The sequence below is a fragment of the Macaca fascicularis genome, chromosome 9 (genome assembly GCF_037993035.2).
Source record: "Macaca fascicularis isolate 582-1 chromosome 9, T2T-MFA8v1.1".
Taxonomy (NCBI): Eukaryota; Metazoa; Chordata; class Mammalia; order Primates; family Cercopithecidae; genus Macaca; species Macaca fascicularis.
This window is the reverse complement of record NC_088383.1, coordinates 66704132-66729998: the sequence shown is the minus strand read 5'-3', so window position 1 is coordinate 66729998 and position 25867 is coordinate 66704132. Positions and strand designations below refer to the sequence as shown.

At 43.5% G+C, this 25867-nt stretch overlaps 1 protein-coding gene across 19 annotated transcripts; it reads left to right on the top strand.

Annotated features, from left to right (window-relative positions):
• The first annotated feature begins 866 nt into the window (after window positions 1–866).
• Window positions 867–22637, top strand: TMEM254 (transmembrane protein 254). Of its 19 annotated transcripts, none has more exons than XR_012417748.1 (6): window positions 867–987; window positions 1539–1615; window positions 4049–4152; window positions 4353–4412; window positions 14612–14722; window positions 15279–16383. XR_012417748.1 is itself a non-coding variant. In XM_074001677.1 (5 exons), the coding sequence occupies exons 1-4, from the start codon at window positions 898–900 to the stop codon at window positions 14724–14726; spliced, it is 369 nt and encodes a 122-aa protein (XP_073857778.1). In that variant the 5' UTR covers window positions 867–897; the 3' UTR covers window positions 14727–14744; window positions 21499–22637. The 19 variants fall into 19 exon arrangements, 15 of the variants coding, with proteins under 15 accessions (XP_073857778.1, XP_005565359.1, XP_073857777.1 ...); XR_012417747.1 differs by having other exon boundaries at window positions 14612–14744; XR_012417749.1 differs by lacking the exon at window positions 15279–16383 and adding an exon at window positions 13868–13919 and having other exon boundaries at window positions 14612–14782.
• The last annotated feature ends 3230 nt before the right edge of the window (window positions 22638–25867 follow it).

The window sequence follows — 25867 nt, the reverse complement described above, 5'->3', positions numbered from 1 at the left end:
AAGCCAAGACAGAGCCAGGACTTAAATCTAGGCAGCCTGTTTCACAGTCCCTGCTCATAACCATGGTGCCGTATAGTTCCAAACATCTTAACTAATGAGGACAGCATTATTTCTCAACATGCACAGCACAGAAAACCTCAAAACTTAGACTCTCAGTAAAACACCATCTATTCTTTTTTTTTCTTTTCTTTTTTTTGGAGACAGGGTCTTGCTTGTTGCCCAGGCTGGAGTGCAGTGACGTGATCTCGGCCCACTGCAACCTTCACCTCCCAGGTTCAAGAGGAGGTGCAGCCTCTGGAGTGGCTGGGACTATAGGTGCACGGCACCGCTACCACCTAATTTTTTGTGTTTTTAGTAGAGACGGGATTTCACCGTGTTGGCCACGCCGGTCTCAAACTCCTGACCTAAAGTGATCCACCAGTGTCGGCCTCCCAAAGTGCTGGAATTTATTCCAACATATCATTCATTCATTCATTGCTGGAATTTATTTAAACACCTCATTCATTCATTCATTCGAGACAGAATCTCGCTGTGGTGCCCAGGCTGGTCTCAAACTCCGGGGCTCAAGCGATCCTTCCGCCTCAGCCTCCCAACGTGCTGAGATTACAGGGGCACATCACCGCGCCGGCCCCAACATCTTTATCTCAAACCCAGAAAAGTGACAGAGGAGAGTCTCCCCTACAAGATGATGACCAGCCCTCCAGACCTGAGCCCAGGTGGGATTCCAAGGCCCCTGTACTGGGGCCAGACAGGGAGACTCGCTCTCCAGAGAGTTCCGAAACCGCACCACCTTCTCCCTGCGGGGATGGCGGGAGGAGCGCGGGCCCGCCCCGGCCCTGCCTCCTCTCTCGCGCTGGACGGAGTCCAGACGCGCGCTCCCGGGGAGGTGTTGCAACCATGGCGCCGGCAGCAGGCGCGGCGGCCTACTTTCAGCGAGGAAGTCTGTTCTGGTTCACAGTCATCACCCTCAGCTTTGGCTACTACACAGTAAGGGCAGCCGCTGGAGGGCTACGGTCTGGCGAGGGAGCAAGCGCTCGGTTCACCCCAGGACCTAGGCCCACAGGCGAGGAGCCGGGGGAAGTCGTGCAAGCACAATCCCTACTCCCGCGCGCTCGGAACGCCAGACTCCGGAATGAGACGCAGGCATATCGGTCCGCCAGGGTCTTGGGCCGGCGCCCAGCGCCGTGAGAAACCGGCTAGTCAGGCTTTTCTTATATGGGGGCGGGGACGGCTGGAGAGCTCCCGGTTAACTCTGTGTCTGGGTTTTTCAAGAGGATGGCGAAGTCGGAGGCTAGCAATGCCGCTACCGCCTATTTCCGTCCAGCCAGACCCTTGCCCTCTCTGGTCACAGTCCTGGGGCTGGGGTACTTCGCGGTGAGGCGTAGGGCAGGGCGGGCTTCTGTTTTGGCCCACCGGGCCCTCGTAGGGCGAGGGGCGCTGTGGGAACGAGGCCTGTGCGCACGCGCCTCTGACGGTTGTCTAGGTTACTCATGTAAGCGGAAGTTTGGTGGGCTGTTAGGATGGTTTCTGCTTTGCAGTGTTCCTGTCTTTGGGTCCTCACCTCTGCACGGTTACTAACGGATTTTCCGAGCTTAAGCCTCTCACGAAGCGGGAAGTAAGTTGACCGACTGCCATAGGCCTGCCAAGTCAGAATAGGGCTTCCGAAGCAGAATGTTTGAGCCAATAGGAATTGTTTGGAAAACGAGGATAAACCTAACGGATGGGTAGGATTTAAGTGTTAAGGGGGGATAAAGAGGATATCACTGTTGTGACATAGGTGTGGAAGCAAGAAGAAAGCTGTACCTAGAAAAAGAGCGACGTTTGTTTGGCTGAGAAATAATCTGTTTAAAGGATAACGAGAAAGATGCGTGGAAAAGTAGGTTGGGGGCTAAGGTGGTAATTTTGGTTTTTTTTGTTTGAGACGGAGGCTGGCTCTGTCACCCAGGCTGGAGTGCAGTGGCGCGATCTCGGCTCGCTGCAACCTCTGCCTCCCAGGTTTAAGTGATTCGCATGCCTCAACCTGTAGCTGGGATTACACCACGCCCGGCTAATTTTTTGTATTTTTAGTGGAGACGGGGTTTCACCACGTTGGTCAGGCTAGTCTCGAACTTCTAACCTCAAGTGATAAGGTGGTAAAATTTTGAAGGAAGGCGAAGCTATTTGGATATACCAGTAGATCCTGGAGATTGGGAATGGGAGATTATGTCCACGGTGTTGCTTGTTGTTGTCAAATCTGACCGACTCTGTCCTGATTTCATCATGTGTACAATGAAGGCGTTGAATTGAAAGTTTTCAAAGGTGCATTTCTATTCTACGATTTTGTGTCTGTGACTAGTTAGAATATAGTTGGAGGAAAGCTTTGGGGACTTCAAATTGGGATCTTGTGGAGCTGGCAGATGCTCCCCTTCCCCTTGGTTTGGGAGGATGCAGTGATATTTGTGCATTATTTAAATTTCAGATGTGAAACAACATCGTGAAAGAGATAGTACTGCTCTTTACAAAGATTTGAATGGGACAATACATTTTGAAACTGTTGGCAGTCATTCTCAGAAAAGTCTAAGCTGGCAGAAGTTACAATACAGAGGCTGAGAAAAAGTTAAGATTACGAAAAATTTATGTAATTAAGCAGTTGCTATTAATATGTCACAAACCTTATCTCACTTATTTTCCATCTCAATGCAGTGGATCATTCTCAGTTTTAGAGGTACAAAAAGGGAAAGCCAAGAAAGGAATTCTAAATTAAACAGAGGTTTGGCTGGAGCCAGTTTCTGCAGTAAAGACACTAGCCAAAGCACATAAACTCAAACTTTGCTAATATCTTTTATAAAATAATGGTTTTGGTGGAATGTATTAATAGGAGTCAGCCAGGCATGGTGGTTCTGTAATCCCAGCACTTCGGGAGGCCAAAGTGGGCAGATTGCATGAGCCCAGGAGTCCAGGAGTTCGAGACTAACCTGGGCAACATGGCAAAACCTCATCTCTACAAAAAAAAAAAAAATTAGCCGTGGGCGGTGGTTCACGCCTGTAATCCCAGCACTTTGGGAAGCTGAGGAGGGCAGATCACCTGACGTCGGGAGTTGGAGACCAGCCTGGCCAACATGGTGAAACTCCGTCTGTACTAAAAATACAAAAATTAGCCAGGCGTGGTGGCATGCACCTGTAGTCCCAGCTACTCTGGAGGCTGAAGCAGGAGAATCACGTGAACCCGGGAGGCAGAGGTTGCAGAGAGCCAAGATCGTGCCACTGCACTCCAGCCTGAGCAACAGAGTGAAACTCCGTCTAAAAAATAAATAAATAAATAAAAATTAGTCAGTCGTGGTAGCCCATGCCTGTATTCCCAGCTACTTGGGGGAGCTGAGTTGGGAGGATCACTTGAGCCCGGTAAGTTGAGGCTGCAGTGAGCCGTGATCGTGCCACTACACTCCAGCCTGGGTGACAAAGTGAGATCCCTTCTCTACAAAGAAAACAAAAGAAGAAAAGGAAGAATAAAAGACTAGGAGTCATCCACCATGAGCACTGAGTCTGATAACCACATATTTGCCTCAGCATAAATCTCCCAGTAGAGTTGCTTTTAGAAAATAGAAGTCATCCTGGCACAGTGGGTCATGCCTGTAATCCCAGCACTTTGGGAGGCCAAGGTGGGAGAATTGCTTGAGCCCTGGAGTTGGAGACCGTCCTGAGCAACACAGTGAGACCCCATCTCTATATACAATTTTTAAAAGTAGCTAGGTATGGTGGCACCCATGTGTAGTCCCAACTACTTGGGAGGCTGAGGTGGGAGGATGGATTGAGCCCAGATGGTGGAGGCTGCAGTGAGTCATGATCATGCCACTGCACTCCAGCCCCAGCAGCGGCATGAGACCCTGTCAAAAAGAAAAGAAAAGAGAAGAAAAAGAAAGAAAATAGAAGTCAAGAATGGAGGCCCAAATGACTGTTGAGAGTTTCTTTGGTCTGTAGTTACTTTTGTATCGTTTCACAGCCTTTCTCAAAAAAACAAACAGGTTTTAAGTGGCCTAATAGGTATTCTGTGTCTCTGGTTCTCTTTCAGTGGGTTGTCTTCTGGCCTCAGAGTATCCCTTATCAGAGCCTTGGGCCCCTGGGCCCCTTCACTCAGTACTTGGTGGACCACCATCACACCCTCCTGCACAATGGGTAAGGAGAGCTGCACAAATGGATTGTGGACACTGGAGCTGTGGTCTCACGGGAGACCTGGTAGGCCTGCAGCTGCCTTTTGGTATCTAAGAGTAGTGTTAGTTCACATTAAGGCACTTTTCTTTTTGAGATTGCTGTGTTAGATTTCATCAGCAGGTAACTATCACCTTAAAAAATATTCACTTTTTTTTTGGTTTCAGTTATTGGCTTGCCTGGCTGATTCATGTGGGAGAGTCCTTGTATGCCTTAGTATTGTGCAAGTAAGTCTTTGAAGTATCTGCTTCTTGCCTTTCTCTTAGTAGCTAATATAAATTGAGAGTAGCCACATTTAAATAATTCACACACTTGTAGGCTGAGAACATTCTCAGGGTGGAGCAGAATCCCCATGCCTGATACTGAGCCTGGTGCAGAGGGAGTACCCAGTAAATGTTTGATGAATGCATTCATTTTATGTTGGTTAACCAATTACTTAGTTATCTAATTCAGATGACTTTTGTTATTTTATTTTATTTTATTTTTTTGATACAGAGTCTCGCTGTGTCTCCCAGACTGGAGTGCAGTGGCGGGATCTCGGCTCACTGCAAGCTCCGCCTCCCAGGTTCACGCCATTCTCCTGCCTCAGCCTCCCGAGTAGCCAGGACTACAAGCGCCTGCCACCTCGCCCGGCTAATTTTTTGTATTTTTAGTAGAGACGGGGTTTCACCGTGTTAGCCAGGATGGTCTCGATCTCCTGACCTCAAGATCCACCTGCCTCAGCCTCCCAAAGTGCTGGGATTACAGGCGTGAGCCACCACGCCCGGCCGACTTTTGTTATTTTTTAACAAATTTTCTGGGTAGCCCCAACTAGACCAAAAGACTAGGAGCCTGGCTTCCAGTTTATAGAAGAGCTAAGTGACTGACCTAGGCCGATGACTCACAGTCCTCGTTTTACAATTGAGCCACCTGAGGAGCTTTTTCAAAATACACACATCTGGTTTCCAGACCCAGAGATTCTGATTGGGTAAGTCTTGCCTCAGAGATAGGAATGTGTTCTTTTTAAAAGCTCCACAGATAATTCTAGGATGCAGTGCTAGTTAAAAGCCCCCAAACCAGACCCCACTCGGCAGATGCTAGTGTAGCTTAATACTGTATGAGAATACTAGAAAAAATTATCTTTATATTTGTACTAAAGTATATACAGAAAGTATGGTACAATGAAAAAACACGATTATAGAAATGCCAAATTGCTTTCCAATTAATTTCTGGTCAAGATATTAATTGAATTAATTTCTGGTCAAGATATACTGTCTCCTCTATTATTTTTCTATTCTAAAAGTGGAAAATAAGATACTCTATTACTATTACTATGTTTCAATCATAAAAATAATCAATATTGATTGGGCACTACTATGTCAGAGACTGCTAAGTATGTTAAATAGAATTATCTTACTCTGTTTTCTTGTTTATTAAACAAAGAGGCTAGACCTTTTTTTTTTTTTTTTTTTTTTTGAGACAGAATCTTGCTTTGTCACCCAGGCTGGAGTGCAGGGGCACAATCTTGGCTCACTGCAATCTCTGCGTCCTGGGTTCAAGCGATTCTCCTGCCTCGGCTTCCCCAGTAGCTAGGATTACAGAAGCCCACCACCATGCCCGGCTAATTTTTGTATTTTTAGTAGAGACAGCGTTTCACCATGCTGGCCATGCTAGTCCCAAACTCTGACCTCTCAGGTGATCCACGTGCCTCGGCCTCCCAAAGTGCTGGGATTATAGGCATGAGCCATTGTGCCCGGCCACAAGCTAGACTTTCTATGAAGAGGGGCAGAAAGTAACTTTATTATTTCTTTTTTTTTTTTTTTTTTTTTTTTTTTTGAGACGGAGTCTCGCTCTGTCGCCCAGGCTGGAGTACAGTGGCCGGATCTCAGCTCACTGCAAGCTCTGCCTCCCGGGTTCACGCCATTCTCCTGCCTCAGCCTCCGGAATAGCTGGGACTACAGGCGCCCGCCACCTTGCCCGGCTAGTTTTTTGTATTTTTTAGTAGAGACGGGGTTTCACCGTGTTAGCCAGGATGGTCTCGATCTCCTGACCTCGTGATCCACCCGTCTCGGCCTCCCAAAGTGCTGGGATTACAGGCTTGAGCCACCGCGCCCGGCCAACTTTATTATTTCTTTCTCACCCCTCTCCAAGTAAATTTGTTTTGTAGATTGTTTCCCACCTTCCAACTGTATCTCTGGATGGAATTTCAAGCAGATCATAGGCTTTCCAGTCACCATCTGATATTATCCATTCTAGCTCAGTCTATTTGTTAAAACTATAAACTTTCTTCTAATTCAAAATGTCTGTTCTCATCCAGCTGGGGCTCAGGAGCCTGCAATGGGGAGAAGGGTACAGTTGATGTCTTCTCTTGCACTTCACCTTCTCCTGTATTCACTAATAATCGCTGCTTGCAGTCCCTTGGGATAGTGGGAATAGTTAGGGAGAAGGAGGCTTAGCCTTAAATAGCTGCTGCTGGCTGGGCTCAGTGGCTCACACCTATAATCCCAGCACTTTAGGAGGCCGAGGTGGGCGGATCATTTGAGGCCAGGAGTTTGAAACCATCCTGGCCAATATGACAAAACCCCATCTCTACTAAAGATAAAAAAAATATTTTAAAAGCCAGGCATGGTGGTGTGTGCCTGCAGTCCCAGCTGCTCAAGAGGCTGAAGCACGAGAATCACTTGAAGCCAGGAGGCAGAGGCTGCAGTGAGCCGAGATCGTGCCACTGCACTCCAGCCTGGGTGTCAGAGCAAGACCCTGTCTCAAAAAAAATAAAAATTAAAAAAATAACAGCTGCCGCCTTGTGATCAGGCAGCTGGGTGCTGTGTGTATTGCATATCCAGTATTGGCTCTTTCTCTCTAGAGGGGATGTGGTAGATTTTTGAGACACTGTTCCTCACCTGGATCTCCCTTCTGCAGTTTCCTTGATGATTCGTTTAGATACCTCCTCCAGAGTGCCACTTGCAGTTTCACCCTCAGAGTCTGTTTGCTGCGGAGAATTACCCTTTTATTGAGATCACTTCCATCTTTCAGGTGGGCCTGTGGTACAGGGTCCCTTTTAAAACTACTCGTGTCCAGTGCCTTCTTTAAGATCTGTATGGCTCACAGTAAACAACTGCCATATCCCTCCAGTGGGATAATCTGCAAGTGCATGCAGTTCTTAGTGTGGCAGTGCTTCCTTCTCTCCCAGCAAGCAGGCCAAACAGTGTTTACTCTTTGGAATCAGAGATTAAACCCTTCCCCAAATTCCAGAGGACTCATGTCAAGCTCTACAAATGATTCTGTTGAAGCCGTTCTCTGGGCTTGACTTGTGGGAAATGCCACAGTCCACTAGGACCTCTTTCCAATGGCCTCTGCAGCGTCCCAGTGAAATCTCAGATTGGAAGTGTGCGGTCCAGCCCCTCAACTTGGAATGTAGGAGTGCCTGACACCTATTTTGTTGTTAGCATTTGGAGTATCTGATGAAAACCAAAATACTCAAATTTTTATTTTTATTTGTTTATTTTTTTCTTTTTTGAGACAGAGTCTCACTCTGTTGCCAGGCCGGAGTGCAGTAGCGCGATCTCGACTCACTGCAACCTCCACCTCCCAGGTTCAAGCGATTCTCCTGCCTCAGCCTCCCGACTAGCTGAGATTACAGGTGCCTGCCACCAAGTCTAACTAATTTTTGTACTTTTAGTAGAGACAGGGTTTCACCATGTTGGCCAGGATGGTCTTGATCTCTTGACCTTGTGATCTGCCCACCTCCGCCTCCCAAAGTGCTAGGATTACAGATGTGAGCCACCGTGCCCGGCCTTCAAATTTAATATAGAATTTTTTTGAAGGGCAGAGGGAGAACAGGCATAGAGGTTAGGTCACTATTATTATGTTCTTGAAATCATTTCTTTATAGTCTAACATGTTAGAATGTATCATTAGTCACTAGAAATCAGAATAAATACTCCTTTTGAACTATGAGATGATGACTGGGCATGGTGGCTCCCACCTGTAATCTCAGCACTCTGGGAGGCTGAGGCGGGTGGATCATCTGAGGTCAGGAGTTTGAGACCAGCCTGGCCAACATGATTGAAACCCCGTCTCTACTAAAAATACAAAAAAAAAAAAAAAAGATTAGCTGGACATGGTGGCACATGGCTGTTATCCTAGCTACTCAGGAGGCTGAGGCAGGAAAATCGCTTGAACCTGGGAGGCGGAGGTTGCAGTGAGCTGAGATCACACCACTGCACTTTAGTCTGGGCGACAAAGTGAGACTCTGTCTCAAAACAAAAAAAGAAAAAGAAAGTACCATTTTTGGTGGGGGGGGGTGGGAGGCAAAAACCCTTTGCTATTTTGGTAGATTAAAAAGGGTATCTAGCCATTTTAACTTGTATTTATTTGATTACAAAGTGAGGTTCAACTCTTCTTTGAAAGGTGCTGGTAGTTCTTGTTACATAATAATATTTTAACAAGAAAAATAGAACCGTTTTTCCTTAGGGATAAATAAATTAGAATCTCTTTGAGGCCAACATTCATGTTCATTGTTACCATTTTACAGTCTGGAGTTTTCCATTCAGAATATATAACTTATTCTCTTAGTTCAGAAATTAGATTCTTGCTGCTTGCATACCTCGGTTGGCTCTGCAGCCCTTAGAAAGGTTTTTCAGGTTTTGCAAAAATTTATATGTACAGTAGATTTTATTACAATGGAGAAACAGAAGTTCTTGACAAGTGGAAGTACTCTGTGACAGGGCAGCCTCGAGTGACCAAAACAGATAAATTGTGAAATTTTTCAAGTGTCAGAGGTAACATTTTTTCCTAAGGCAGGAAAAATGTACTCACAAAGATATTTTTACATGTGCCTGGGTCTTGGTGGAATCGTTAAGGGACATGTGAATTAAATTAAGAAAACTCTTAAAAGGGTTTTGTCTTTTAAATAGGCAAAATGAGCTAAGAATACAGATAAAGGTGTGTGAATGAGAACAAGTTACGAAGACCCCGGGAAAACCCTTCTCTGGGTTACCTAGCCACCAACTGTGACCCCTCTGAAGGAGGAGGAAACAAGCACTGCTGTTCAGTGAGCCTGCTCTTCCAAGATGGCAACTCTTCTTTATTTTTCTTTCCTAAGTATCTTACACATTACAGGATCATATAAATTTACTTTCCACAACAAAATATTTTTGTTGTTTTGCCTATTTCAAAACAAACATGTTTGTTTTTAAAAGTTGATAATGTTCGGCCGGGCGCGGTGGCTCAAGCCTGTAATCCCAGCACTTTGGGAGGCCGAGACTGGTGGATCACGAGGTCAGGAGATCGAGACCATCCTGGCTAACACGGTGAAACCCCGTCTCTACCAAAAAAAAAAATACAAAAAACTAGCTGGGCGAGGTGGCGGGCGCCTGTAGTCCCAGCTACTCGGGAGGCTGAGGCAGGAGAATGGCGTAAACCCGGGAGGCGGAGCTTGCAGTGAGCTGAGATCCGGCCACTAGGCTCCAGCCTGGGCGACAGAGCGAGACTCCGTCTCAAAAAAAAAAAAAAAAAAAAAGTTAATAATGTTGTGCTAAAAACTCAGCTAATAAAATTGAAAGTTGGCCAGGTTCAGTGGCTCACGCCTGTAATCCCAGCGCTTTGGGAGGCCGAGGCAGGTGGATCACGAGGTAAGGAGTTTGAGACCAGCCTGGCCAATGTGGTGAAACCCTGTCTCTACTAAAATACAAAAATTAGCCAGGCGTGGTGGTGGGAGCCTGTAGTCTCAGCTACTCAGGAGGCTGAGGCAGGAGAATCACTTGAACCTGGGAGGCGGAGGTTGCAGTGAGCCGAGATTGTGCCACTGCACTCCAGCCTGGTCGACAGAGTGAGACTCCATCTCAAAAAAAAAAAAAACAAAAGAATTGATAGTTGCTGGGCGTGGTAGCTGACGCCTATAATCCAATTTTATATATACATATAGTTATCATCTCTTTTATAATTGGTTTCCATGGTCATCTGTGCCTATTTTAAATTTTATTTTATTTTTTTAGAGATGGGTCTTACTGTGTTGCCCAGGCTGACCTTGAGCACCTGTGCTCAAGTGATCCTCCTGCCTCAGCCTCCCAAGTAGCTGGGACTGTAGGTGTGCCACTGCACTGGGCTAACATATCCCTATTTGTCTATGTCTATACATATAAACCTACCCATCCATTAATAATAGTGCATAGCATTCTATTATACAGATGTGCCTTAACGTATTTTTAAAATCCCCCTTCTGATGGGCTTTTAAGTCTCTACTTTTTTACTATTATAAGCAATACAGCAATGAACATGAATTGCATGCATTTGTCCCACTTTGGTATTTGTTCTCTTAGAAAAAATTCCAAGATCTGGAATTTGAAGATTAAAGAATGAATACTTTTGGCTGGGCGTGGTGACTCACGCCTGTAATTCCAGCACTTTGGGAGGCTGAGGCTGGTGAATCACCTGAGATTAGGAGTGTGAGACCAGCCTGGCCAACATGGTGAAACCCTGTCTCCACTAAAAATGCAAAAAAAAAAAAAAAATTAGCAGGCCATGGTAGCAGGTGTAATCCCAGCTATTCAGGAGGCTAAGGCAAGAGAATCACTTGAATCTGGGAGGCAGAGGTTGCAGTGAGCCGAGAACACATGACTGCACTCTGGCCTGGGCGACAGAGCAAGACTCTGCCTAAGAATAAAACAAATGAATGAATACTTTAAATTATGATATGTATTGCCATATTGCCTTCAAAACTATGGGACTAATTTATGCTTCTAACATAAGTAAATGATAGTGCCCATTTCCCCACAATCTCACCGATACTTTTCAAATGGGCTGGCTTTTCTTACCTGTTTATAGGCACTCCTTGTTTTTTCTGATCTTGAGTACTTTGTCCTTTAGGTATCTTGCAAATATCCTTTCTCACGGTCTTTTTGTTCTGTTAGGTCTTTTGATAAACAGAAGTTTATCAATGTAGTGAATTTTATTATTTATATTAAAGTTATATTCGTTTACAGCATCTTCTAACAGTTTTAGAATTTTTTTCTTTCACATTAAAATTTTCAGTCTACCTAGAGCTTATTTTTTGTAAGAGAGAAGTTTCCAACTTTACCTTTTCCATCTGGATGCTCAGTTATCCCAGAGCTATTTATTGAGACATTCAGTCTTCACTGATGTGCCCTACTTATATCATACATACTTATATGTATAGATCTGTTCCTGAACACTATTCTGTTCCATTGGCCTGTTTATCCTTGGGCTAACACAAGACTGTCTTAATAGCAGCAGTTTTATAATCATTGTTATCTGACAAAGCATGTCCTCTCATCTTGTTCAATAGGATTGCCTTTTCTTACACCTTTCCATATTCTATGCATTGTCTTGTGCTACAAAAACAAAAAGTAAAGATGTTGAGATTTTCATTGGATTGACCATGTGAACGAATTTGGAGAACATTGGCATATTTCCGTTATGTTTTTTTTTTCTTTTTTTTTCTTTAAGGTCAGGAAAGCATCAAATATTTCTATTATTGAGTCTTCTAAATGATGAAATGGTCTGTTTCCATTTATTTAGATCTCCTTTAATATATATATAATTTTAAGAGGTTTTGTTACATTAATTTCCAGCTACTTCTACTTTGAGATGTTATTATAAGTGCCTTTAAAAAAAAAAAAAAAAAAAAGATGGGGTCTCCCAGAGGCTGAGGCAGGAGAATGGCGTGAACCCGGGAGGCCCCAGAGCTTGCAGGGAGCCAAGATCGTGCCACTGCACTCCAGCCTAGGCGACAGAGCGAGACTCCGTCTCAAAACAAAACAAAACAAAAGATGGGGTCTCGCCGGGCGCGGTGGCTCACGCCTGTAATCCCAGCACTTTGGGAGGCCGAGGCGGGCGGATCACAAGGTCAGGAGATCGAGACCACGGTGAAACCCCGTCTCTACTAAAAATACAAAAAATTAGCCGGGCGCGGTGGCGGGCGCCTGTAGTCCCAGCTACTCAGGAGGCTGAGGCAGGAGAATGGCGTAAACCCAGGAGGCGGAGCTTGCAGTGAGCCGAGATCGCGCCACTGCACTCCAGCCTGGGCGACAGAGCGAGACTCCGTCTCAAAAAAAAAAAAAAAAAAAAAAGATGGGGTCTCACTATGTTGCCTAGGCTGATGTCAAACTCCTGGGCTCAAGCAATCCACCTGTGCCGGTCTCCCAAAGTGCTGGAATTATAGGCCCGAGCCACCACACCTGGTCAACTTTTGTTGTTGTTGTTTTTGTTTTTTGAGATGGAGTCTAGCTCTGTTGCCCAGGCTGGAGTTCAGTGGCATGATCTTGGCTCACTTTTTTTCATTTTCTAACTGTTTGGTGGTAGTTTGTATGAATATAGTCAATTTTTTATATTGACCTTATACCCAGCACCTTGCTAAATACATTTATTAATTGTAAGTTTATAGATTATTTTCAATTTTTCAGGTATAAAACTGTCCAGAAATACAGTTTTATTTCTTTCTTTCAATTCTGTCTACCTTTTATTTATGTTTCTTCCCTTATTCTACTGGCCAGAACTTCCAGCAGTGCTGACTAGAAGTGTGCCTTCTTCTTGACCTCAAAGGAGAACTTTCAACATTTTGCATCATGTTTGTTATAGAGTTTTGTAGATCTCTTCTATCAAAATTAGGAAGTACCATTGTATTTCTAACTTTGCTGAGAACTTTTATTAAAAATGGATGTTGGGTGTGGACGTAGGTGGCTCACACCTGTAATCCCAGCACTTTGGGAGGCTGAGGCGGGAGAATTGGTTGAAGCCAGGAGTTCAAGACCAGCCTGGGCAACAAAGCAAGACACTGTGCCTACAAAAAGCAAATAAACAAAAAACCTAGCCAGGCATGGTGGTGCATGCCTGTGATGATCCCAGCTACTTGGGAGGCTAAGGTAGGGGGATAGCTTTAGCCCAGGAGTTTGAAGCTGCGGTGAGCTATAATTGTACAGTACACTCCACTATAGGGGACAGAGTGAGACCCCATCTCTGGGGAGGGGGGGGGCGGTGGAAAAGGAACGGATGTTGAAATTTGTCGAATGCCACTTCTGTATTTATTAAGATATTCGTATGATCTTTCCCTTTTAATCTGTTACTATAGAAAATTATATCATTTTGCCGGGCGCGGTGGCTCAAGCCTGTAATCCCAGCACTTTGGGAGGCCGAGACGGGCGGATCACTAGGTCAGGAGATCGAGACCATCCTGGCGAACACGGTGAAACCCCGTCTCTACTAAAAAATACAAAAAACTAGCCGGGCGAGGCGGCGGGCGCCTGTAGTCCCAGCTACTCGGGAGGCTGAGGCAGGAGAATGGCGTAAACCCGGGGGGCGGAGCTTGCAGTGAGCTGAGATCCGGCCACTGCACTCCAGCCCGGGCGACAGAGCCAGACTCCGTCTCAAAAAAAAAAAAAAAAAAAAAAAAAAAAAAAAAAAAGAAAATTATATCATTTTTACATATATGGTTTTTAAAGTTTATTTTAAATAAAAGTCATCCAAGTGAGACTTATTTATATACAGATGAGACTGTAGCAAGACATTCACTTCCATTGGGTCATCTTTTTTTTACACTTCGTTTTAGGCAGTTGAATTTGAATGACGATATAAGCAGGTGTTTATCATGACTGTGTGCCAGGCTCCTTCCTGAGCATGTTGTGTGTATTATCCCATAAATCATCTCAACACACAGTGAGATAGCTACTGCTATTCCTGTTTTTCAGATGAGAAAACTGATTTTGAGAGATACTGAGTGATTTGCCCAGGTCATAGCCGGTAGGTAGCCACACTAGGATTTATATCTGGTCTATTTTCAAAACATTTGCTCTGAAGCCATACCAGTGCTTTTTACTCCATCCACTCATCAGAATCACATGAGAAACAGTCTTATAATACTGTGCCCTAGACAGTAGCCTGACTAGTTCTCAGGGAATAGTGTACCATCCAAAATACATTTATTAGAAAACAAGAAAGATGAAAAATAAACGAATCATCCAAGATAAGAAGCCAGAGAAAAGCAGCAAAATAAATCCAAAGAAAGTAGTGGAAGGTATAATTTAAAAAAAAAAAAACTATATAGAAAAGGCCGGGCGCGGTGGCTCAAGCCTGTAATTCCAGCACTTTGGGAGGCCGAGACGGGCAGATCACGAGGTCAGGAGATCGAGACCAGCCTGGCTAACATGGTGAAACCCCATCTCTACTAAAAAAATACAAAAAACTAGCTGGGCAAGGTGGCGGGCACCTGTAGTCCCAGCTACTCGGGAGGCTGAGGCAGGAGAATGGCGTAGACCCGGGAAGCGGAGTTTGCAGTGAGTTGAGATCTGGCCACTGCACTCCTGGGTGACAGAACGAGACTCCGCCTCAAAAAAAACAAAAACAAAAACAAAAAAAACTATATAGAAGACAATAACTCCCATGAAACTGTAAGATTAACATCTGGTGTTTAAATTTTGTTTTTTCTTTTTTAGGCATAAAGGCATCACAAGTGGTCAGGCTCAGCTACTCTGGTTCCTACAGACTTTCTTCTTTGGGATAGCATCTCTCACCATCTTGATTGCTTACAAACAGAAGCACCAAAAGTAAACTTGAAGATGTCTGAAAGTTTGTTCTACACTTTTACTTTCATTCTCACCTTTTTTTTTTTTTTTTTTTTTTTGTGGGCTAGAGAAGGTGCAGTAGTTACTCAGTGATCTTTCTACTTTCTAGAAACTGTCTGTCCTTCGGAGCTATTTAAGACCCCCTCATTAGTCATTTTTTTCTCCTATATGCTCTTGTTGAGCTTGAATAGACCAGTTGTTACTTAAGAAACAGAGAAAGATTTTAGCTTTTCAGTCCTATTTGGCAGAGGACTTCAGCTACCTTCCTAAGGTCTTTAGCTGTGTTGGCGCCCTTGTGTGCTCTGAGCTAAGTCACATACTAAATTGACTTTTTGATTTGTATACCCTTGTTCCCGCCTTCTGATGAAAACACCTTACCCTCACAACCACCATCTTTCCTCTCCTTTCCCAAAGCTCTTTCCGCCTTGCTGCACTAAGATAAAGTGACACTTCCACTATATGTCAATTCCACACACATTTATTAGACACCTGTGAGGTAGGATCCTATCCTCTCAAACTTCCATTTCTCACGCTACAGAGAAAGATAAGGAAGATGAGCAAGTGCCTGGAATGGGGCAGGCTGAGCGGTCACACAGGCATAGAGGCACGCTGAGAACCTGGAGGCGAGACTGCAGAGTGCCTTCCCGGATGCTGCAGCCAGAAGTGATCCTTCCCTCCACCTGGCCCCTGGGACACTGTGCTTCGTAGTGTGCAGGGTCTGATGGCACTGCTAGATTGCTCCTTCAGCTCAGGGCCACGGCTTAAACAGCTTCACCTTTCCCCTCAGCACCTGTCCCACTACCTTGCACACAGGTGCTCTAACCATGTTTATTGAACAAAGGAGGGAAACTGATTTCACTTTCACCTGTTCAATTATCATTCCAATTTTTATGTGAAAATGGCACAACCCATTTGGGGTACCCTCATCCCAAAAGAAAAGTCCAAGTCTACCTTTGACTCATACCACCTTTTTTGTGGGTTCCTTGGTGAGAAACCTGTATCTTTTTCATACCTTTCTATTATCAATCACTTCTCCAAAAGTGTCTCTTTCCAGCTCTGATTTATTCAAAAACACACAAGCATTCCTGTTTAGAGATTCTAGCCTATGGGTTATCTGGCTAGTTACTACCGCTCCTGTTCACTTAGTTATACTTTATTATTGCTCACAGGTTGGGGAGGCAGAATGACTCTGTCACCACTAGGAGCCGTTAGGGCTTCTTCCCTGGAGGACTGCCTGCGTGCTCTCTGGGGACTAGCCCTCATTTCCCTTCTGTGGTACAGTGGGGCAAGTTATTTGTATTAAACAAACATTTATGAGAAACAACCTCCTCCCCAAAATGGAACCCCCAAGTAAAGCACAAGCCTGAAAGATTATGAACTATGAATTGTCTCTAATGGAGATAAATTTTTGCAAATATATCTCAGTCTTTCCTTGTGTTTTTCTGGTGATTAAGAAGTTGCTTTTTGGTAAGGAAAAGGATTTTTGACCATAGAGTTAGGCATCATGGAAATTCAAACCAGATTTCTTAATACCTGATCTTCCTCAAAGAGAAATAATAACAGTAATAGTGGTGCTGGGAACAATACGGCAGATTATTGAATGAAATGGATTAACTTGAATAAAATGCTGTGAATTATCTCCAGCTGAATGCTTTTCTTGTATTTGTCAGTTTTGACATATTTGATTCTTCTTCTCAAATAAACTGTACTAGGGAACTGTTTATACACTTCAGATATGTTTGTTTTTCACTGATAAAGAAATGCAAAACACAGTGGTTGTTGGGTATATACGTATTATATTTTAGAACTGTCCATGCCCCACTTACCTCCTCCACATACAAGGAATCACTAGGGTAGACATGAGTGTCTCCTTTTCATTGTAGGATTGTCTCCTTTTTGTTTCTGTTTTTATTCAACATTTGATTAAGTCTATGCACTAAGTAAGGAGTGTTCTGGCATTTTTTTAAATGCACGAAGTCCAGTATGCATCATTTAACAATGGGGATGCATTCTGAGAAATGCACTATTAGGTGAGTGCATCGTTGTGCAGATGTCATAGGGTGTACTCACAAACCAAATGGTAGAGCCGAGTACACACCTAGGCTATATGTTACAGTCTGTTGCCCCTAGCTACAAACCTGCATGGCATGTAGAGTACTACTGAATACTGAAGGTAATGGTAACACAGTGGTAAGCATTTGTGTACCTAGCTTTTCTTTAGGATGGGATTAAATATATCCCCGTCTCTACTAAAAATACAAAAATTAGCCAGGCGTAGTGGCGGGTGCCTGTAATCCCAGCTACTCGGGAGGCTGAGGCAGGAGAATTGCTTGAACCCGGGAGGCGGAGGTTGTAGTGAGCCGAGATTGCAGCATTTCACTCCAGCCTGGGCAATAGAGTGAGACTCCATCTCAAAAAGCAAAACGAAAAACAATAGCTAAACATAGAAAAGATACTATAAAAATGTTTTGTTCTAATCCTATGGGACCAGCATCATGTGTGCTGTCTGTCATTGATCAAAACATCAGTATGCAGGCACGCCTGTATAAAATCCTATCATCTTATTTGGGGTATTATCATGGCTTAGACGCAAAGCGGGATCTAGTGAGCAAATGGTGCAGATCATTCCTTTCATAGACCCATAAACATCTCAGCGAGGTGAAGTAACTTGCTCAATATCACACAGAGAGGTATGATTCTGGGCCTTGTGTTGCCCACCTTCCCCATCACCTCTGAGTAAAAGTAAGTCTGTGAAGCAAAAAAAAAATTAAAAATGGAGACAGCCGGGCGCGGTGGCTCACGCCTGTAATCCCAGCACTTTGGGAGGCCGAGGCGGGCGGATCACAAGGTCAGGAGATCGAGACCACGGTGAAACCCCGTCTCTACTAAAAATACAAAAAATTAGCCGGGCGCAGTTGTGGGCGCCTGTAGTCCCAGCTACTCGGGAGGCTGAGGCAGGAGAATGGCGTGAACCCGGGAGGCGGAGCTTGCAGCGAGCCGAGATCGCGCCACTGCACTCCAGCCTGGGCGACAGAGCGAGACTCCGTCTCAAAAAAAAAAAAAAAAAAAAAAATGGAGACATACTGGCTTTGTGTGGTAGTCATGGTGGTGATATGGGAGAAACAGCTTTATGTTGAGTTTGGATGCGAAAAGACCAGAGAGGCATCTCGGTGGAAGCAACCATGGAAAAAAAAAAAGACTAAACTTTTCTTACCCACCCCTTAGATTTCCAAAGCACATATAGTTTGGAAAAATAAGAAAGGACAAAAAAAAAAAAAAAAAAAAACCCTCAAATTAATGACCTCAGAAATTAATAGCAGGCCCAATTTATAAACTAACGGTGTTTCCTACATTCAACATGTTTATGATTCCACGCAATCTAAGCATAGTTTATGAGCCACGTTGTTAACATAAACCTGGGTTAGGTTTAAGAGGTTACATTCCGGATATGTGTAAAGAGGCTTCTTAGAAAAACAACTTGCTATCTCAGAGAGTCCTTATATCTTTACACTGAAGGTCTAAGAACACAAAAGAGAAGTCAGATAACCTGCACTTGAGGTCAGAGAACACAGTGCAATCACATTTTTATCTTGCTAGGTCCCTTTCTGGTGTCTCATTAATTAAAGCTCTTAGTTTAGCAACTTGGTTGTGAATATTTTTCCTTTCCTTTCTTGTCAGCACGGTGAAAAAAATGCTGGTGGGGTAGCTGGGTAATACACTTGTAAGACCATGGAAACATTCTCTCTGCAAGGCTCCTTGTCTGCAACAAATTGTGAATTATGTTTCTATTTTCATCCACACTGGATGATAAGAGTCTTTAATGTTCATATTTCTCTTCTTGAAAAGGAGATTTGTGCTCTGAATCCACAGTAAACATTTGAAAAATCTACTCAAAATACTGTATTTGCAATTTCTGTGAAACATTTTAAGATGACTTCTAAGCTTTTATAAAGGATTAAGTACACCAATTGCCTCATTTCTATTTGTAGTAAGTCATAATGTTGGATTAAGGGAAATATTTTTGGTATACAACAAATACTGTTCAGTTACATTGGTGTTGTGGGAAATGGAAAAGTAATTTTCAAAAGTAAAAAAGAAATGCTGTTGAGGGAAGTATTCATGAAAGAACTTTTACTTACTTTTTCCTTATATTAATACATTGCACAGGATGAATTGCTACTAAAATTGATGAAATCTTAACATTGTTGTAAATGAGAGAAATGGCATCTATAATATAAGGTAGGGAAGAGTTCCCTAACTCTCAAGCACATAGAGGCCACCTCCACAACTTTAATCATGTCTACACTCCATCTAAATTTATTATTTAAAGCAATTCACTTTTTTTTTTTCTTTAGACTGAGTCTCGCTCTATTGTCCAGGCTGGAGTTGAGTGGCGTGATCTCGGCTCACTGCAATCTCTGCCTCCCAGGTTCAAGTGATTCTCCTGCCTCAGCCTCCCAAGTAACTGGGATTACAGGTGCCCGTCACCACACCCGGCTAATTTTTGTATTTTTAGTAGTGATGGGGTTTCACCATGTTGGCCAGGCTGGTCTCAAACTCCTGACCTCAAATGATCTGCTGGCCTTGGCCTCCCAAAGTGCTGGGGTTACAGGCATGAGCCACTGCACCTGGCCAGAAATTCACTTAAAAAAAAAATTTCCTACACAAGATTAACTATGAAGTCCCAGGCTTGGTTTCTTCATTATATTTTTTCTAATGCATATGAGAAGAAAGGATAATTATTACCTAAAATACCGTGTGTACTAGTGATGTATTTGACACACTTAAAAATCAGAAAGTGTTGCCCTACTAGTTGAGACTGAAGCATGGGGTTTAACCTGGCTCTAGCCACAGGATTTTAGACAAGTTTGTCACCTTCCTGGACCTCAGTTTCATCATTAAAAGAATTGATGTTTTAGACATGAAGCCTTTGCCCATGCCTATGTCCTGAATGGTATTGCCCAGGTTTTCTTCTAGGATTTTAATAGTCCTAGGTCTTACGTTTACGTCTTTGATCCATCTTGAGTTGATTTTTGTATAAGGTGTAAGGTAGGGGTCCAGTTTCAGTTTTTTGCATATGGCTAGCCAGTTTTCCCAACATTTATTAAATAGGGAATTTTTCCCCATTGCTTGTTTGTGTCAGGTTTGTCAACAATCAGATGTGTGGTGTTGTAGATGTGTGGTGTTATTTCTGAGGCCTCTGTTCTCTTCCATTGGTCTATATATCTGTTTTGGTACCAATACCATGCTGTTTTGGTTACTGTAGCCTTGTAGTATAGTTTGAAGTCAGGTAGCACGATGCCTCCAGCTTTGTTATTCTTGCCCAGGATTTTCTTGGCTGTGCGGGTCTTTTTTGGTTCCATATGAAGTTTAAAGTAGTTTTTCCCAATGCTGTAAAGGAAGTCAGTGGTAGCTTGATGGGGATAGCATTGAATCTATAAATTACCTTGGGCAGTATGGCCATTTTCATGATATTGAGTCTTCCTATCCATGAACATGGAATGTTTTTCCATTTGTTTGTGTCCTCTCTTATTTCCTTGAGCAGTGGTTTGTAGTTCTCCTTGCAGAGGTCCTTCACATCCCTTGTAAGGTGTATTCCTAGGTATTTTATTTTCTTCGTAGCAATTGTGAATGGGAGTTCAGTCATTATTTGGCTCTCTGTTTGTCTGTTATTAGTGTATAGGAATGCTTGTGATTTTTGCACATTGATTTTGTATCCCAAGACTTTGTTGAAGTTGTTTATCAGCTTAAGAAGATTTTGGGCTGAGACAATGGGGTTTTCTAAATTATACAGTCATGTCATCTGCAAACAGACAATCTGACTTCCTCTTTTCCTGTTTAAATACCTTTATTTCTTTCTCTTGCCTGATTGCCCTGGCCAGAACTTCCAATATTGTGTTGAATACAGTGGTGAGAGAGGGCATCCTTATCTTGTGCCGGTTTTCAAAGGGAATGCTTCCAGTTTTTTCCCATTCAGTATATTGACTGTGGGTTTGTCATAAATAGCTCTTATTATTTTGAGATATGTTCCATCGACACCTAGTTTATTGAGAGTTTTTAGCATGAAGGCTATTGAATTTTGTCGAAGGCCTTTTCTGCATCTGTTGAGATAATCACATGGTTTTTGTCATTCGTTCTGTTTATGTGATGGATTACGTTTATTGATTTGCATATGTTGAACCAGCCTTGCATCCCAGGTATAAAGCCGACTTGATCATGGTGGATACGTTTTTGATGTGCTGCTGGATTCAGTTTGCCAGTATTTTATTGAGGATTTTCACACTGATGTTCATCAGGGATATTGGCCTGAAATTTTCTTTTTTTATTGTGTTTCTGCCAGGTTTTGGTATCAGGATGATGCTGTCCTCATAAAATAAGTTAGGGAGGATTCGCTCTTTTTCTATTGTTTGGAATAGTTTCAGAAGGAATGGTACCAGCTCCTCTTTGTACCTCTGGTAGAATTCAGGTGTAAATCCGTCTGGTCCTGGACTTTTTTTGCTTGGTAGGCTATTAATTACTGCCTCAATTTCAGAACTTGCTATTGGTTTATTCAGGCATTTGACTTCCTGGTTTAAACTTGGGAGGGTGTATGTGTCCAGGAATTTATCCATTTCTTCTAGATTTTCTAGTTTATTCATGTAGAAGTGTTTACAGTATTCTCTGATGGTAGTTTTTATTCCTGTGGGATCAGTGGTGATATTCCCTATATCATTTTTTATAGCATCTATTTGATTTTTCTCTGTTTTCTTCTTTATTAGTCTGGCTAGCAGTCTATCAACAAAAGCTAACATTGACAAATGGGATCTAATTAAACTAAAGAGCTTCTGCACAGCAAAAGAAACTATCATCAGAGTGAACAGAAAACCTATAGAATGGGAGAAAAATTTTGCAATCTATCCATCAGACAAAGGACTAATATTCAGAATCTACAAAGAAATTAAACAAATTTGCAAGAAAAAAACAACTCCATCAAAAAGTAGGCAAAGGATATGAACAAACACTTCTCAAAAGAAGACATTTATGCAGCCAACAGACATATGAATAAATGCTCATCATCATTGGTCATTAGAGAAATGCAAATCAAAACCGCAATGAGATACCATCTCACACCAGTTAGAATGGCGATCATTATAAAGTCAGGAAGCAACAGATGCTGGAGAGAATGTGGACAAATAGGAATGCTTTTACACTGTTAGTGGGAGAGTAAATTAGTTCAACAATTGTGGAAAACAGTGTGGCAATTCCTGAAGGATCTAGAACTAGAAGTAGCATTTGACCCAGCAATCCCATTACTTGGCATATACCCAAAGGATTATAAGTCATTCTACTATAAAGACACACACACACGTATGTTTAGCGGCACTATTCACGATAGCAAAGACTTGGAACCAAACCAAATGTCCATCAATAATAGACTGGATAAAGAAAATATGGCACATATATACCATGGAATACTATGCAGCCATAAAAAGGATGAGTTCATATCCTTTGCAGGGACATGAATGAAGCTGGAAACCATCATTCTCAACAAACTATCACAAGAACAGAAAACCAAATACCGCATGTTCTCACTCATAAGTGGGAGCTGAACAATGAGAACACATGGACATAGGGAGGGGAACATCACACACTGGGGCCTGTCAGAGGGTGGGGGGCTAGGGGAGGGATAACATTAGGAGAAATACCTAATGTAGGTGACGGGTTGATGGGTGCAGCAAACCACCACGGCACATGTATACCTATGTAACAAAACTGCACGTTCTGCACATGTACCCCAGAACTTAAAGTATAATAATAATAATAATAATAATAAAAGAATTGAAATGCCACCCAATACCTGTTAGAACTTATAGACAAATTCAATAAAGTTGCAAGATACAAAGTCAAAATACAAAAATCAGTAGCATTTTCATACACTAACAACAAGCTATCCACAAAAAGAAAGCAAGCAAGCAATCCCATTTACAGTAGTTAAAAAGAAGTTAAATACACAGGAATACATTTAACCAAGGAAGTGAAAGGTTTCTACATTGAAAACTACAAAACATTGACAAAAGGAAGTGAAAACACAAATAAATGGAAAGACATGCCATGTTCATGTATTGAAACATTTAATATTGTTTAAATATCCATACCACTCAAAGCAATCTACAGATTCAGTGCCATCCCCATCATAATTCCAACAATATTTTTTCTCAGAAATTAAAAAAAAAAAATCCTAATATTTATATGGCACTTTGGGAGGCCCAGGCAGGTGGATCACTTGAGGTCAGGAGTTCGAGACCAACCTGGCCAATATGGTGAAACCCCATCTCTACTAAAAATACAAAAATTAGCCAGGCATGGTAGCACCCACCTGTAATCCCAGCTACTCGGGAGGCTGAGACAGGAGAATCGCTTGAACCCAAGAGGTGGAGAGAGAGAAAGAAAGAAAAAGAAAGAGAGAAGAAAGGAAAGATAGAAGAAAGAAAAAGAGAAAGAAAAAAAAAGAAGGAAAGAGAAAGAGCAAAAGGAGGGAGGGAGGGAAGGAAGGAAGGAAGGAAGGAAGGAAGGAAGGAAGGAAGGAAGGAAGGAAGGAAGGAAGGAAAGAAAGAAAGGGAAGGAAGGAGAAAGAAGGAAGGCGGGAGGGAGGGAGGAAGGAAGGGGAAAGAAAGGGAAAGAAGGAGGGAGGGAGGGAAGGAGGAAGGAAGGAAAGAAAGAAGGAAGGAAGGGAGGGAGGGAGGGAAACTTCGTAAACTGTAATGTGTAAAGCAGGAGTAGTTTTCCTGTAAAGTTTGGGATTGCCCACTATGCAGCCTGTGCTCCTCAAACTTGACCACACGGATGGATCACAAGGGATCTTGTGAAAAGGGGAGTTCTGATAAAACACTGAGCCAGTAGGAGATTCTGCATGCCAGTGTGTCAGGAATTGGTTCCTTCCTGTGGGTTCTTGGTCTCGCTGACTTCAAGAATTAAGCCGCAGACCCTTCCGGTAAGTGTTACAGTTCTTAAAGATGGTGTGTCTGGGGAGGCCGAGACGGGCGGATCACGAGGTCAGGAGATCCAGACCATCCTGGCTAACACGGTGAAACCCTGTCTCTACTAAAAAATACAAAAAGCTAGCCGGGCGAGGTGGCCGGCGCCTGCAGTCCCAGCTACTCGGGAGGCTGAGGCAGGAGAATGGCGTAAACCCAGGAGGCGGAGCTTGCAGTGAGCTGACATCTGGCCACTGCACTCCAGCCTGGGCGACAGAGAGAGACTCCGTCTCAAAAAAAAAAAAAAAAAAAAAAAAGAGATGGTGTGTCTGGAGTTTGTTCCTTCAGATGTTCAGTTATGTCCGGAGTTTCTTCCTTCTGATGGGCAAGTGGTCTCACTGACTTCAGGAGTGAAGCTGCAGACCTTCGCAGTGAGTGTTATAGGTCATAAAGATAGTAGAGACCCAAAGAGTGAGAAGCAGCAAGATTTATTACCAAGAGCGAAAGAACAAAACTTGCACAGCGAGCAAGGCAACCCGAGCAGGTTGCCATTGCTGGCTCAGGTGGCCTGCATTTATTCCCTTATTTGGCCCCACCCATATCCTGCTGATTGGTCCGTTTTACATAGTGCTGATTGGTCCATTTGTATTACAGCATGCTGAGTGGTCCGTTTTGACAGAGTGCTGACTGGTGCGTTTGCAAACCTTTAGCTAGACCAGAGCACTGATTAGTGCATTTACAATCCTTTAGCTAGACAGAAAAGTTCTCCCAGTCCCCACCTGACCCAGAAGCTCAGCCAGCTTCACCTCTCACTAGCAGGCTCCCTGGTGATGTTAATGCTGCTGACCTGTGGAGCACTTTGAGTAGCAAAATAGAGAAAATTTAAAACTAGAAATCACATGGTTCGGCCTTGATTTCTGAGTCTTAGGGTTAATTTCTGTATGTACCAACACTGTCAATAAGAAAAACTGCTAGGCACTGTTCCTGGGAGCTTAGTAGTTAATGCAAATAGTATTTGGAGTCATAACACAATCTGGCAAAGAGCGTTGTTCCAGGGCTGAAAATGCTGATGGAATTAGCCAACTGACCTATCTGCATACTCCTCCCTCCTGGAGAAGAAAAATTAGGGATTGGGTCTTTTGAAAGTAAAAATAACTCAATACGTTTCAAATATTTATTTTGTTCTAGACACTGATATTAAATATCCAAAATGCACAACTGCTCTTTGAGGTAACCATTATCCCCACTTCATAGTTGAAGATACTACAAAATACTATAGATGAAGATACTGGCAGGGAGCCGTGACCCACACCTGGAATCCCAGCACTTCAGGAAGGTGAGGCAGGAGGATCGCTTGAGCCCAGGAGTTCAAGAAAAGCCTGAGGCAACATGGCCAGACCCAGTCTCCGTATAAAAATTAGCCAGGCGTGGCAGCGCATGCCTGTGGTGCCCGCTACTGGGGTGGCTGAAGTGCGGGGATCATCTGAGCCCAGGGAGGTCGAGGCTGCAGCGAGCCGTGATCACGCCACTGCTCTCCAGCCTGGGCCACAGAGTGAGATCCTGTCTCAAAAAAAGAGGGGGGAGAAAAAGACAATAACACCCCACCTCATTTATTCGTTCTAAATAAATACATATAAATAAGATACTATATGGCGGCCTGATGCGGTGGCTCAGGCCTGTAATCCCAGCACTTTGGGAGGCCGAGGCGGGCGGATCACAAGGTCAAGAGATGGAGACCATCCTGGCTAACACGGTGAAACCCCATCTCTACAAAAAATACAAAAAATTAGCCGGGCTTGGTGGCAGGCGCCTGAAGTCCCAGCTACTCAGGAGGCTGAGGCAGGAGAATGGCATGAACCCCGGGGGGACGGAGCTTGCAGTGAGCCGAGATCACACCACTGCACTCCAGCCTGGGCGACACAGGGAGACTCCATCTCAAAACAAAAATAATAATAAGATACTATATGGCAGAGAATCCCTGCCAAGATCCTCAAAATCAATCCTAAACAAATAGTGGAAGGACAAGAGAGAGACACATGAATTCCTAACACTAGGCGGAGGAAATTAGGGAATACCTCACTCCTGGCCTCTGAGACTGAAGACTATTGAAATTGGTGTGGGGGTGGGGAGGGCTAATGGCTGTAGCCTGGGCATCATGAAGAACTGGTTGGGC

What these genes read in the sequence shown, in the direction of transcription:
- TMEM254 (XM_065520819.2), top strand. Translation starts at nt 1,216, where the DNA reads ATGGGGGCGGGGACGGCTGGAGAGCTCCCGGTTAACTCTGTGTCTGGG. An exon ending in TGGGGCTGGGGTACTTCGCG is followed by an intron (nt 1,375 to 4,048) that starts GTGAGGCGTAGG and finishes GTTCTCTTTCAG; the next exon opens with TGGGTTGTCTTCTGGCCTCA. An exon ending in CACACCCTCCTGCACAATGG is followed by an intron (nt 4,153 to 4,352) that starts GTAAGGAGAGCT and finishes TTTTGGTTTCAG; the next exon opens with TTATTGGCTTGCCTGGCTGA.